At 35.2% G+C, this 15,914-nt stretch overlaps 1 protein-coding gene across 1 annotated transcript; it reads left to right on the top strand.

Annotated features, from left to right (window-relative positions):
• Positions 1-610: 610 nt before the first annotated feature.
• Positions 611-12,757, top strand: LOC108606932 (putative metabolite transport protein HI_1104). The gene is made up of 3 exons (XM_017997483.1): positions 611-992; positions 10,787-12,139; positions 12,205-12,757. The coding sequence occupies exons 2-3, from the start codon at positions 10,807-10,809 to the stop codon at positions 12,480-12,482; spliced, it is 1,611 nt and encodes a 536-aa protein (XP_017852972.1). The 5' UTR covers positions 611-992; positions 10,787-10,806; the 3' UTR covers positions 12,483-12,757.
• The last annotated feature ends 3,157 nt before the right edge of the window (positions 12,758-15,914 follow it).

Here is a 15,914-nt window from a genome sequence, read left to right as displayed (position 1 = left end):
GCGTTTCGACTTTTTTGACATTCTGTGTGTGATAAATTTAAAAATAGCAGCGCCGGAATAATTTCCATTGCGCTTTTTAAAGAGAAAAAACCGCTGTAAGGAATTATCCTTCAAAAATTTATGGCATTATTCAGCTACTTAGTTTGCTCTTACAATTAGATAAAAGTAAATTATATATGCAAGCTCTTATTGCTCATTACTGAATAGATACACATACACACACATGTGAAAAGATCTAAATAAATTACTCAAACGCAAAGGGTACGAAGAAAAAGGTTAAAATACAGTCGCCACTTCCCATGTCCAGCAGCAAAAACAAAAACAACAACAAGCAACGACTATTCAAGCTAATAATAAGAACAAGCATAACAAACAAAGAGAGAGCTTCAAGTTTTGCGCTCTTCGGTCGCTGCTGCTGCTGCTGCGCGTTCTGCTGTTCGCTGTTTCTTCGGCTATATTGTTTTGCGGGCGATGCTGGCGTCTGCGTCGGCGTCAGCGTCAACGTTGACTTTGACGTTCAAGTTAGCGCTTGGGCTTGGGCGTATATTTTTTCCTTTTTATAAACGCTGCTAAGCGAAGCCGCGATTTAGTTCTCTTTATAAGTTGAAACCAATTGGACGTGCAGCAAACAAAACACAACGCATTTAAATTTATTATTTTTTTTTTGCACAAAACTTTAACACACTTGTTGTACCTCAAGCAGGGCCAAGGAGTTGGCAAAGCAGTGCGAACAGTAGAAGCAGCAGCAACAGCCGCAAAGCGCAAGGCACGCCGTAGTGCAGAACATTACGCCGTACACTTGTTTCATTTGTTTTTTTTTTCTGTGCTCTTGTTGCTGTTGTTTGAAGTGCCGTTAACAGACTTTTGATTGAAATTGATTAAAACGCGAGTGTTCAATTTATTACAATTGATCTTCATAATAATTAATAAGCATTAGCAGTTAAAGTGTGTCAGTGACAAAACAATAATTAAATCTGCAGCGCATTTTCAGTGTAAGTAATAAGTATTTTTTTAGCATTAGGGAAATTTTCGTAGGGAAATTTGCCGCACGCAATTTCTAGCATTGAAGCTGAGTAGAGGGGAAAGCTTAAAAGTGCGCCAAGTCAAAATATTGTTATTGTTAGTCAAGTTACTTAACTTAATTTGTTGTATTTGCTGTTAAATATTGACGCGCGCTGTCAACAAAAAAATTTCTACACAAATTATCAATAAACAAGCCCCACAGAGAGTTGCAGATAAGTGAGAGCGTGTGAGAAAAAAGGGCTGGGGGGAGTTATTGATGCTAAAGTTTGTGGAACTATCAATGAAACTCATTTGGCCTACACACCTAAAACACATGCCCTTATCAGCAAAAAACAAAACACACACAAAATTGTTCTTAAAATTGTTTTAGTCACAGTTTTGTTTTTTATTTTTTTTTGTGGGTTGAATGAAACTTGTCGAAATTTAAATGAATGAACGTATCTTAAAAACGTTTTGTCGTAACATGTTATACATATCAGTTTGGGGTATTATCTCAAACACCATTTAAACAAGTATTAATTAATATCAAGAGTAATTTATTTTATTTTTATTCAAATACTTTCGACCACAAAGCAACAAGCCACAACAAATAAGTATGCATATAATTAAATTAAATAAATGTACATATCATATAGTATAGTATAGTAGTTGAACTAACTATAGTATAACTATAAGCTATAAGAATATTTAACTAACAGCAGCAGCTGTCACGAAGCTCGATCGAGTGTCGATTCGATCGATTGTGTAATTGAATTGCAATTGCATAAGTGTGACTATTCATAATTTATAGGCAGGCATTAAAATATATTATAATTAGCGAGTTTCGAATTTGACAGAGGTTAGCTGACTACTATCAAATGTATACAACGAGTTAATGTAACGAGTAATAAGTTATTGTAGCGAGCGACATTAAATTACATTTATTATATATTTATTTGAACTTGTTACTCGTTAAAGTTAAAGTAATTGCAGCACTTTGGCGAGTTAATGTAGCGAGTCAAATTTGAAAGAATTAACTAACTACTATAAATTGCATAAAATAACTAACGAGTAAAGCATATTTGCTGCCAACGAGTTAATGTAACAAGCGATTTTACATTTATTATATATTTATTTGAACTCGTTACAAAGTAATTGCAGCACTTTGTCGAGTTTTTGTAGCGAGTAAAGCATAATTTAGCGAACTAATGAGTTGACAGTTATGTGCATTATTTATGACTTTCAGCCTACCAGTTGAACGACATTAATTCTTAGCATATGCAACGAGTAAAAGTAGCAGCTGCAGCAACTCGTTGATTTGTAAGCTCATATGCATATGTGTGTGTGTTGTCGCCTCTAATGAGAAAAATGTAACAAGTTTTGTCTATAATTGCGCATAGCTAAGTTCAAAGATAATTTATCAGCGGGAATGTAAATAGAGATTGTTTTCGCATAGAAGTTCAATTAAAACTAATTGCAGTGCCCTCTCACTTTCTAATTTGGCTCACGCCCGCTTGCAAATAAAATCAAAATTCAATTGAACTAGTAACAGGTGTCATAATTAAAAAGCTAGCAATAGTTATGACATTTTTTAGCTTAATTATGTGGCAATTAAAATTAACTGCTTATTTAGCTACTATCTAAACGATGATCGGCTCTCTAGCTATTTATAAGTTATTTATGTGAGTGTGCTAAACTAAAGTCCAGTCTGTGGACTTGCAGTAATTACATGCATTCCATACAAGGTGCATATTATCATTAAATATAATTAATATATAACTCTTGAGATGACAAACTCAAAGTGCTTGTCTTTTTTTTCGTATTCGTATTTGTTGATTTGCATTTGTCGAACATGCACAGAAGACGTAATTACCTGTAATTCGGGTTATATACTTTAGATACAGATACAGATACAGATACAGATACAGATACAGTATCGTATCATTGACTCAGCCCTCGGAGATTAAACATATCGTATTTTTAATGCCGCAATTATGACTGACAATATTTTTTCTTTATTACAAGCCGCTCTCATTTTAAATTGTGCATAAATAAACAAATAAGGAAGGAAGTACATTTATTTATTTATTTGAACTAAAGCATAAAGCTCTTACTTTTAAATATTATTGTACTTGTTGTCCAGCTGAGCTTTCATTTGTTGCTAACTCACTTCAGCGTATATATCAACTAGATGATTAATCTATGCATATAGCCAAGCCAAGCGCACTTGGACAATTAAGCGCCCTTATAAGTTTTAATACAAAATTGCTATATACATATTGCTATATACTATAAATAGTATGACCAAAAGGTTTAACCACGTGCGCACGATTTCACAACGATTTGGTATACAACAACAAAAGGCATAACTATTTCCATTTCAAGTTTTATTAAATTTGCCCACTGAGCGTCATCGACATGTTGCTGTTTTGTTTTTTTTTTTTTATAGTCTGCTAAAGATGTCTCCAACTGTGAAAATCCCAAAGCAAATGTGATAAATTATTCATAAACTCAGCTCTCAATTCTCAAAGCTCAAGCGACTTGCAAGGAAATTTTTTAAATACACAAATTATACATGATATGGAATTATAGTTCAGTGCATGATTTCCATTTATAATTATATAGAATTTTTAACTTGTGCTTATTCCTTAAGTTTTTTATTTAATAAATGTAACGCAAGTAATTAAATTTATAACAAAAATTAATACAAAATTTAATTAAATTAAAATTAACTTTGCAAACAATTAATGTAAATAAATAAATAAAAATGCATTTCAACAAAAAATTATTAAATATAAAAAATAAATTAAATTAAAATACCCTAAGCAAAAAATTTCAATTTAATTTGAAACAATTAAATAATAGTTGCTTATATATATTTTCAACAAACTAAGATAAAAAAAAAATTAAAATTTTTAAATTTTATAATAAATCGAATCTTATTTTTTATATATTTTCCATAAATTGATATGGAATTAATGCTTAGAGCACAAATTAAATTAAAAGTTAATTTAAATTTAATATAATTATATAAATAATAATAATAAATAAATAGCAAACTAGCAGAAATGCATGCTAAATAATTCTTTTTTTTTTTTTATATATTCTCAATATATTTGCAATAAATTGAGCTGAAATTAATGTCTCTATTTGTTGCAGCATTTAAATGGGCGTCACCCAAGCTGCAACACCCATGTTTGACAACAAATTCAATTTCAATTTATAACATTGTGTCAGTTTTCAAATATTATATTTTGCATATACAATTAGATTAAAGCTCTTGTTACATTGACACTCGTTGCTGTGTTGTTGGCCATGGTCAGAATGCAGCTTGACGGGGCACGCGATGTTAATTAGACAAGCGTCTCACCCGCAAATAGCTGCTAATTGTCACTGCATCTGTCCGTCCGTCCGTCCGTCCGTCTGGCTGGCTGGCCGGACACCTGTGCATCGTCGTTTTGGTCTGTCGCACTGATTTTCTAAACAATTTATGCGCAGCTGATTAAAGCGCCACCTGGCGTACAATTGCATGTAATTTATCGTTACGAAAAATTTGCATGCAACATAGTGTGCAACAATTGTCGCCTATGCCACGTCCCTGCCCCTCACTCTCCCTCACTCTCTCTCATTCTCAAAACAATGACTTGAAGCTTAAGTAGCCGCCGGTTAACCTTGACTGCGGTTACAACTGCGAGTCTTAGCCAAGTTAGCATGGCTAGCGCTAAGCTAAGCGCTGGCGTTGGCGTTTTGAATGCTAGACCGCATTTTTAGCAAGCCACGTTAGTAAATTAAATATTTATTAAGTACTTGCCGTTGATTTTTATGAGCCACGCCCAGCGCTCCAGCCAAATTTGCATTAACTGATTAATTGGCCAATTTAGCTTTTAGGAAGTCTATTATAAGCATGACTCGACTGTTTTTTTTTCTGTGGTGGCTACCACAGCTTAAGTGCTTCAAAGACTTTGCATTTTTTCCACAGACATTTAAAGTTCAATGGGAATTTGAAGTACTTTGAAGTTGTTAAAACTCTCAAGCTTAAGCTGAGAGGCTTAAGTACAGAGTGGCAATAGAGTTTGCCGTATAAACAAAAAGGTAAATCTTTAAAATTTGTGTCATAAGTGACAAAATTCGAGATATTATAATATTGCAAATTTGATAATAAGAAAAAGAATAAAATATTTAGAATGATTTTTGCAAACTATTTTTTAAAAAAGTAAAAAATAATATTATTACATTAAGGGGGGAATAAAAATGAATAAAAGAAAAAATATAAATAAAAAAAATTTTGGTATGTTAAAAAATCCATCTAAAAGAATTAGCTAAATAAAATAAAAATAAATAAAAGCGCAATGTATATAAAATATAAAAAAGCAAATCCTTAAATTGGTATGATAAACAAAATTATTAAATCTATTAAAAAAATAAATAAAATTAATTAGAAATGTAAAATTGTATAAAAAACTTAAACAGGTTTCTATATGACAAAAGTGTTTTGTAAATTGACTAAAAGCGAAATGGAAGTTGTCAATACAATACTGAAAAATCTAAAAACTTAGAGACGAAAACTGATTGAGAGATACAAATTAAAAGTTCTATACACACATACACTTATAAATAATTATGTATATTATATTGAAGTTTGAAATTACAACAATTTGCGCTGCAGTATCTCAATAATCAGCCCAAAGTAGGTGAATGCTCAGAGGCCGGACAAAGTCCATGAGCATATATGATATAGAGTAGAGCTTGTTGAGTCGATTGCACATTAGTCACGCTCAGATTCAAGCTATCAAGTAAGTGGTAAGTAGTCAAGCGTTGTGCTAGCCACAAGTTCCAAGCCCCAAGCCAATTGTCCAGTGACTTCTCAACTGTTGTCGGCTGCTCCAGCGAGAGATTGTAAGACAAATTTGTCACGAACACTTATAAGAGACTTGGCTAGCTATATATACATGTATATGTAACTACCTACGCCTTATGATTATTTAGTTGGCGGCAATTGTATGCACGACTTGACCACAGACTCTGATTCTGATGCGTGTTGCAAGGTGGCACAATCGACTAGAATGTCGTTCGGGCCATTTAATCATAGGCATGAGCGCTGTCGCTTAATTGCATGTCATTGATAAATTAGCCTTTAAATGTGGCTGCCTAAACGAATTTGTCAAATGCACAAAATATTTTATGGCTTGCGACAGAAATTTTAATGAAATTTGTAACTAAATTGCAATATGTAAATTATTTCAGCTATAAACAATACAACACGCGAGACATTCTCACTATCTCGCGCTCGCTGGGCATTAAAAAAACATTAAAACAAATGATTTCGGTTTGGGAGTCTCGCATCTCATAAAATTAAGCGCTTCACTGCATTTCAAAGGCACTCGCTAGTTGTGGCTTAATAAAAATAAAAATTAAATATAGGTTCGAGCGATTTCGTTTGCAATTAACTCGTAGTAAAAATTATATTGTTTGCTAAAGCAAGTTCTATAACATGAAGAGCAAATGTGATCATAAATTGTTTAGTATACAATAAAGCAGCGAGTCGCTTTATCAACGAGTAATGGGCAGCAATAAAATTCAATCAGACAAACGACAACGAGTAATGGGAAATCAAAGATTGATATTCAATATAGTAAGTTTATAACGAGTCACATGAAAGAATGCAGCGAATCGGTTAGCAACGAGTAATGGAAAATATGCAAGCGATTGAATGCAATAAGCAGAATGAATAATATAATAAATTTGTAACGAGTAACATGAAAAATGCGAAAATGAGTAACACAAAATGAAAGAGCGATGTAATTGAATAATAACGTGACACTTTAACAGCGAGTAATGGGTAATAAAAATGAGTTAGAAAGTCTTTAACTTAACTTTAACATAAGAGAATGCAGCGAGTCGCTTTAGTAACGAACAATGGGAAATACGAAAGTAATAGCAAGAACGATAGTAGTAGCAAGAAGAATAAGAACGAAAAATATAACGAGTAACATGAAAAAGTGGAAAATAAAAGAGCAATAGAATTGAATATCAAGACACTTTAAGTAGCGAGTAGTGGGTAATAAAAATGCGATAGAAAGTATTTATATGAAAGATTGCAGCGAGTAGCTTTAGCAACGAGTCAGAGAAAATAAAAGTTATTAGAATAATGGTGAAATAAAAGAGCGTTGTTAATTAATTCTTAAGCCTCTTTCCGGCAACAATTTGTCTATTAACCTTGCCCACAAAAGAAAGTGACACCTTCACTTCTCGCTAAAGTCATGCCCACTCGTTATGCTCATATCAACGAACCTGCAAACCAGCAACAACAATGAGCGAAGTCACGCATGCGCATAAATTAATTTCGTTTTCTTCGGATAAGCCGGTTTACCTGAGTCTGAGATCCGTTTAACGTTCCGAGCGCCTTGACATTGAACTGGTAATAGAAACTGTAACGTTATTTTTTAAAGCTACAGGGCCAAATCACAAATCTCAAGGCACAAAGCACGCACTGCCGGGTCGGATAGACATTCTTGCTTACAAGTTTTTATAGATATTTTGTAATGCGCATAAATTGAGAAAAGAGATACGAACTCAAATAGAATTGTCAAGCGTTATGAAATTTTATGTTTTGCAGCTCAATTTCCATAAGCGCGTGTTTTATTTCTAATTAAAACAGGTATTTTTTTTATAACTTAAAAATAGCAAAGTACTAAATATCAAGGTGAAGCGTCGAAGTAGCATAATTATTATTATTTGGCAATTTGATGAGCAGCTTATGTCGAGCAATGCCAAAACTGGCTATATCAAAAATATATTTATGCTCTAACTACAATAGAAATGTCTTACAATAAGTTCTTTAAAGTTTGGCATGATTAATGGCATCCGCATTCTTAACGCTTTTGTTGCTAACCGCATATCCGTTGCTTATATATACATATGTATATAAAGTATGTCCATTTACTTCAGCCAACCTTGACAGTTCACAGCTTAATGTCCGAGAACTCTTTGTCTAGTTGAGAATGTGTATGCAAAGCCTATAAATAGTTTGCCATAGCTCCAACAACAGCATAAATGAATTAGCTTGAACATATTTTTGATTGATTTCTGGCAGACAAAACTCTTTTGGCAACTTGTCTACGCCCGCGGCTATAAAATTTTGCTGTTTGGGCTAATGGCTCTGCTCTGTCTGCTGCTGCTGCTGCTGCTGATCCAAGCTACAATGGCTACAAATTGCTTGACGGGCGTTACTTTTGGGTATCGATTTGACTTTCTAGCCTTGAACTGCAGACACACACGCGTACCTAACAAAATAAAATGCTTCCGCAGTTCTAAAATTTCAACAAACAAAGCTAAATCAATTGAGCTTAATTCGCGGATTGTTGTCAAAGTCTCTTGCGAGTTCTTTCCACATGAAAAGGGTTCGTTTAATTTAGGTAAAGAGCCATGAAAATATATGTCATAGATATAAGTTTATTCAACGAATACATTCTTCGATTTGATTAGACTTCAGGTAAATGACTTCAAACTTTTAATTCAAAAATATTTTTTGGGGTTCTTTTTTATTTTCTATAATGCAGACTTTAGTAATAAGAACTAATGCTAAACAAATAAGTAATGCTTTATGCAAAAACAAAGTTACAAGTTTATTAATTCTAAATATTTTTTTTATTAATTAAATGTCTGGTTTGTTATCGGAAGAGTTTCTATTCATTCTTTTCCTTCTCCGAACTAGCTTTAATATTCATAAAGGTTGCCTGGTGACCTTATTGCTACTTCGAAGGTCGACGCAAGTCACGAACCTTTCACAAATCTTAGAAATTCATTTAATTCAAAGTGAACAATTTCTAAGCTTGACATATTTCAAGACATAAGTTAAGCTGTCATTTATTCCTTTAGGAGTTGATTTCAACTCCGAGATCATAAACGAAAGTTAAAAACACTAATTCATTTAATTCTTAAATGAAGTCTAAATAGTTCACTTTTAATTTTGACTCTTGATTGTATCCTTAGCAATTCTTCGTGACTAACTTTTAAATTGCAAGCACGTTTTCCACTTGAACAACTTTGTTGTTTCACTTTTAATTTGAAATTGCATTTTTAGTTGTCCAAATGACACGGCTCATAAATAAAACGCGCTAAGATTATTTATCATTCGAGTTGTTGGGAATTTTAATTATAAGATATTTTGCCTTTTTTGTCGTTACTTGTTAAATTCTCTGATTGACAAATGAGTCGCAATGTTCCTATGCAGATTGTATATCGTTTGTCTCCAAACAAACTGCAGAGAGTGAGAGATACAAATGCAAAGATACTCGTTTTAATTTACAGCTACGGCTGCTCGAGCTCTTTCTTTATTGATTTTTTTTGTTTATCAGGCAACAATGTTTGCCAACAGGGGTTACGACAGTGAAATAAATGCTGCCTATTGATTTAATGAGTTAGAATTTCGGTTGCAGATTCGCGGGAATTAATAAGTATCTTCAAGATACTTTCTTGCCGGCAACATTTTTTTTTTATATTTTTTAGCAAATTGTTAATGCATTGAACAAAAATTATTTATTTTACAAAATACATAAAAATTAAGTTCATATTTGCATATTTAGCTTCACGCTTTAAAGTGATGAAATTAATTAATATACAAATAATACAAGATACAAAATAAATAAAATTAAAATATAAATTCAATAAAAATTCTATAAAAGTAACTTCCTATATGAGCAACATTCTATTGAAACAACCAATGAATTAGCAACTTTTTGGATATTAAAATTTCAAAATAAGCAACCCTATAAAATAATATTAATATGAAAAAATATTCACTCTTCCTTCAAAATTGTATAAATAATGAAACAGAGTATCAATTTAATTTTAAACTAAGAAAATAAGGACTAGGAAATTGGATCTCTGAGCTATCAGAGAGCTATTCTAAAACTAATTAGTCAATAGACTTTATCTAATAAAACATATTAAGTCACAAAATTAACTTATTTAAATTAAACGTTTTTTTCTTTATAGGAAATTTATGTTTAAATAAAGAAAAGCTTTGTTGCTTATATAGAATATTTAATATAGTAAAAAATTCCAAATATACAAATATATATAGAAATGGAAAGGAATTCTCTAGAGATAATAATAATAATAATAGCAAAATAATAATTGTAGCTTAATCTAATAATTTATTTTTGAAACCTATGAAGCAACTAAGTAACTGAGCAATTAAAAATGAATAGTAATTGAATAAATATAGAATGCAATTATAAATGTAAGCAGATTTTATAATTTATTTGCATAAGCTTAACTAGAGTGTAGCTTAAGTATAAATTAATAGAGATGGAATAATTTGTAACGAAGCTATGGATAAATGATTTTCTTCCAATACAATTCTATAGCTAAATGAATTGATAAAACATTCTATGAGCTAAAACATTAATAACTAAATAAATAAATAGAAAAATATAAAATTTATTTATCGAAACTAACTATGTTAAGCTCATTTCATGATAAATGAATAGAGAGTTTCTTTCAATATTTATTTATTTATTTAATGTCAACTATGAACAGTCGACGATAAAAGAAAAAGATACAAAAACTATTTAAAATTATGTTTTGTTTTTAGATTTGATAAGCTTATAGATTGGGAGTGTTAAACAGACACAACATTCGTTGCAAGGATTGGGGAAAACCCAATCAGGTCTGGGTTGGTGTTAATTATTAATAGTTAAAAAAGTTCAAATAAATCTTTAAGTAATACAATAGAATATACTTATACTTATATTTCTCTTCTTCTTCTTCTTCATTGCAGTCTAAAAAAGAAGCTACAAAATGATTCCGATAATGCAAAAGCTGAGCGGCTTCTACAACACTTACGTGTTGGCCATCTTGACCATTGGCTATATTCTGGGCGAGCTGGGCCACTATCTGATCGGCGTGACCTCCAAGCAGACGGCCATTGAGCTGGACTATGGCGACATCGCCTGCCAGCAGAACAACAGCATGTTCAAGCGCCATGAGCTGAGCACCCAGTGCGCGGATATGAGCGATGAGAGCAGCTGCTACACGCTGGCGATGAACGGCAGTGGCTACTGTGAGTGGAACTACAATGGCTTGGGCATAGACTATCAGATACTGGCGGGTCCGACGTTCATTCTGGTCTTCACCATCGCCGGCGTCTTCATGGGCTTTGCTGCTGACAAATATAATCGCGTCAAGATGCTGACTGTCTGCACTGTAATCTTTGGCATTGCCATTGTGCTCCAGGGCACGGTGAAGGAGTATTGGCATTTGGTGGTGCTGCGCATGATTATGGCAGCGGGTGAGTCCGGCTGCAATCCGCTGGCCACTGGCATTATGTCCGACATCTTTCCGGAGAGCAAGCGCGCCTTGGTTATGGCCATTTTCAATTGGGGCATCTATGGCGGCTATGGCATTGCCTTTCCCGTCGGACGTTACATCACCAAGGCGAACTTCTTTGACATGGGCTGGCGTGTCTGTTATCTTGGAGCGGGCGTGCTCACAATTATTGTCGCTGGACTGACGGGCACGACGCTGCGTGAACCGGAGCGCAAGTCCATTGCGGACGATCGCACCACGGCCAGTGGCAAGCCCATTTCGCTGTGGCAGGTCATCAAGAATCCGGCCATGATTATGTTGATGATTGCCGCCTCCATTCGCCATTGCGGTGGCATGACCTTTGCCTATAATGCGGATCTCTACTACAACAATTACTTTCCCGATGTGGATTTGGGCTGGTGGCTCTTCGGTGTCACCATCGGCATTGGCAGCGTCGGCGTCGTCATTGGTGGTGTCGTCTCCGACAAGATTGTTGCCAAAATGGGCATCAGATCGCGTGCATTTGTCCTCGCCTTGAGTCAATTGATTGCCACTCTGCCTGCCTTTGGCTCCGTCTACTTTGATCCCATGTGGGCCATGATTACGCTTGGACTAAGCTACTTCTTTGCCGAGATGTGGTTCGGCATTGTGTTCGCCATTGTTGTCGAGATTGTGCCGCTGCGTGTTCGCTCCTCCACCATTGGCGTCTTCCTGTTTGTGATGAACAACATTGGCGGCAATTTGCCCATTCTCGTGGATCCGGTGGCCAAGGAGCTCGGCTATCGCGGCTCCCTTATGATCTTCTACGCTGGCTTCTATGGCATCAGTAAGTAGCAGCCCACAAATCTGTAAAAAGCTCTTGCTCATTTCTCCCTTTTTTTTTTTGCTTAGGTTCCATTCTCTTCTTCATCACCTGCTTCCTGCTGGAGGGCAAGCCTAAGGAGCAAGTCATGGATACGCAGCAGGAATCGCAGAAGGGCTATCCAGATGCTGTGCTCAATGCGCGTCCCATGCATGGCCATGACAACGCTGTCTTCAGTGTGGACGAGACGATGCCGCCCCAGGCGGCCAATGGTCGTCCCGCTCAGCTGCCGCAGCATCTGCAGTTGTCCCACAATGGTTATGACAAGTCACAGCGTCATAATGGCGCCGAGAGCAGCAGACTGTAGACAGATTTAAACATTATTTAAATATTCTCTTGACGAAAAAGTGCTTTCTTTTTTATATATTATTATTATTTTAAATCGATTTTATATTTGTATTATGTGTGTTTTTTTTTCTAAACTAAATTAAATAAGAGTTTAGTGTACAAGTTAGCGTTAAGGCCTGGAACGCACTCACATTATACCCATGTTACCAACTCTCCATACATTAAATACTTAGCGTCTACTTTAACTCTTAAGTTAAATATTATATTTTATCGTGAATAAAAACTGTTTTGTTAACTCTAAAAATGATTGCAACATTGTACAAACTTAAAAACTAAGTACGTAGTTTAAAAAAACTGTCATATGCGCGCCAACGATGGGCAGCACTGAAAATAGAGAGCGCAAAATTCGTAAATGAGCGAGAGCGAGCGCAAACAGACTGTTACTTAACAGCATGTTAATTCTTTTCTTCTCGTATTTGAATTGCGCGCGCACAAATGAATTTGGTGTACACACTTAACATTACAGTGCTCACTTTTGAACCTAATACCACACTGCTCGCACTAAAGCATAAGCTTGCAGATAATACTCGCGAGAAATTATTCAAAAGTAACGGGAAGCAAGTGTCAAATATTTAAAATATCTAATTCATAAATGCATATGCATGCATTTTAAAATTATTCATAATTTTAACAAATCAATTCAATATGTGACTTACCATTAATAATCTCTCCGCCATCTTCTCAGTGCAGGAGTATGTATTTATTTATGTATGTAAATTCCAATCGTCATAGTTATATTTACTTATATGTGCAGTTTTACTTGTGTTAATTTACTTCGCTTTGTTTTTTATTTAATACTGCTTCAATTTAATATTCGTGCGAGCTGTGCAGCTATAGAAACGTAAGAAGTGCGAGCGAGATGCGGATAACGCAACCAGCTCGCGAGTATTATCCACAACAATTTTGTGCGAGCAGCTGTCAGACAGATAACGATGACGATTGGCGTCTGCGATACATGATGACGATATAGATGACGATACAAATCGAATTGAACTCTTATTTGATAACTGTTTTATTTTTAATGTACAATGAACCGTTGAACGCGTGGGACGCTGTTGTTTTTGTACGGTTATTTTGATTGAAATAACGTGTGCACTGTCGCCGGTTATAACAGTCAGTTGTTTGGCGCATAGAGAATTTTTTTGTCTTATTTACTTGTTGTGTTTTTGTTGTTACGTGGACGTTGTAAATGTTTAATTTATATGCATAAAATAGCAACAAAACAGACAATTTTTTTTGCGAATTTTTTTTATTTTTTTGTGTGCGAAACAACTATTGTAATTAAATAAATTAAAATCATGTGCAAAGTGCGCGTACGAAAATGTTTAATTAAAATTTAGAAAAACAACAACAATAACGACAAAATCAAGTGCAGCCGATGCGGCATAATAGCAACAACAATAACAACTACACAACGTAAATATAACACAAATAATAATAATATACATACTAGTAGTAGTAGTAGTAGTAGTGCTTATGCATTTGTCGGCATTTCGATTTGGTTGTAAATATCTCATGTGCTGCTGTCCCAACAATTATTGTTATTATTTTGTTGTTTCGAAATATTTTGTTTGCTCTGTTTGGTTTGTTGCCTTTGGCAATTAACAATTGGTGTGTTGTTGCTTTGGTTCCAATTAGCATTAGTGTTGGTGTTGTTGGTTTGGTTTGCGCTCATATAAGAATGAAAGATATAACAAAAACACGATAAAAGAATATAAAAACGTAGCAAGAAGCAGAAAAAGCCGCAACGCTGACGTTGACATCCATTCAGACGATTGCTGCCAGAGAAAGAGCGAAAGAGAGTAAGAGAGCGAGAGTACGTATGCGTATGTGTGTGTGTGTGTGCGTGTGGTAGAACGTGGTAGCCAACCTAATAAGAATAAGTTAACAAACTGACGACGTGTTTTGTTCTGCAGGTGGAGAGGGCAGGACGCGTAGCGGCGGTCGGTCGGTCATGTTCTCTCTCTAAAAAAAATACACTCTCTTTTGCTTACGCTCTTTCTCGCTCTGTTATGCGCTTGACATTCATTGATTTTTCCACTTTGCCCAAAGCGTGGTGTGCTTGTTGTTGTTGCTGTTACGCCAAAAGGACAAAGGGGGGAGTGAGGAAGGGAGGCAAATGGGAGAACAGTGTGCGGCTGGCATGGATGGTGGAGAGGAAGTTGAATATCCCACAAGCCAAGCAGGCAAGGTGATATAGACAGAGCGAGAGCGTGTAAAAAGAAAGGAAAACAAAGGAAATATTTTATATGCAGCTTACACACACACACACAGACAAATGTTTGTTTGCACATACATATATATATATTATAAATATATATACATATAGTATGTATATTGACAATTGTTTGCTGTCCAAAGCTGATTTTTGTAGGTTACGTTCCATAAGAATTTGAGCAATTTTTGTTGTTTTCTTTTTTGGTTTCTTGCGCAATTTTTGGTTAAACAACATTTTTGTTGCCAATTGTTGTTGTTCGACTCGACTCGACTCCAAAAAGCGCAAGCAAGAGCAACCACCGTAACAGAGAACTGAAGCCACCAACACCACCACAACAAAAACAGCGAAAACAACAACAACAACGGCCGAATAAATAACAGACAATGAGAGATTGTAAGAGAACAGAGAGCACAAAATTGAGAGAGAGATAGAGAGCGAGTGTAGCCAATGCCAAAGTTAAAAACTCTAGATAAATGAAATGAAATTATTAAGCACTATTATTTAGTTTTTTAGTGCTAGTGTTAGCTTGGCAGATAATATAGTATATTTTTTATTTAACAGCGAACGTTAACCAAAAAGCGTAAGATAGCAAATATACGTAATGTGTGTTTATCACCATCTGCTCTGAGCTTTCGCTTAGATAACATGACAAGTGATAATAGCAAGTTTTTTTTTTTTATTTTTTCATTGCTTATTTCGTTTTGCACTCTATAGATCAGAACTCAACTTGTTCGCTTTGCCAATTAGAAACATGCAATGTTCCCAGTCGGGCATGCAATGTGCATCGTTTGCTCTCTCTCTCTCTCTCTCTCTCGCTCGCCCTCTCACGCTCTTCGCAATGACATGTTTACTCTCTCGCAAATGTGAATGCACGCGAGCGACTTTTCAAGCGACTCACCTCGCTCACCTCTCTTCACCTAAACAGCCCCACCCCACTTCACCCCGCTGCGCTTAACCATTTGGCCCAAAACCGGCCGCTTACGTGTCGCGTAAACTTTACGTACACGCACTTCATTTACGTTTACCTCTCTGGCAGCGTTAATTACGTTTCGATAGCCTTCGCTACTGTTTGTCAACCAACCCGGCTCCACCGCCTCGCTGCCCGCTCTCGCTCATCACTGACGCCGCCTTGTGTCAATAACAACGTCATCAAACATGCCACGACAATTTTTA

This window comes from Drosophila busckii, chromosome X (assembly GCF_011750605.1).
Source record: "Drosophila busckii strain San Diego stock center, stock number 13000-0081.31 chromosome X, ASM1175060v1, whole genome shotgun sequence".
Classification (NCBI taxonomy): domain Eukaryota; kingdom Metazoa; phylum Arthropoda; class Insecta; order Diptera; family Drosophilidae; genus Drosophila; species Drosophila busckii.
This window is presented reverse-complemented; position numbering and strand designations above follow the sequence as displayed.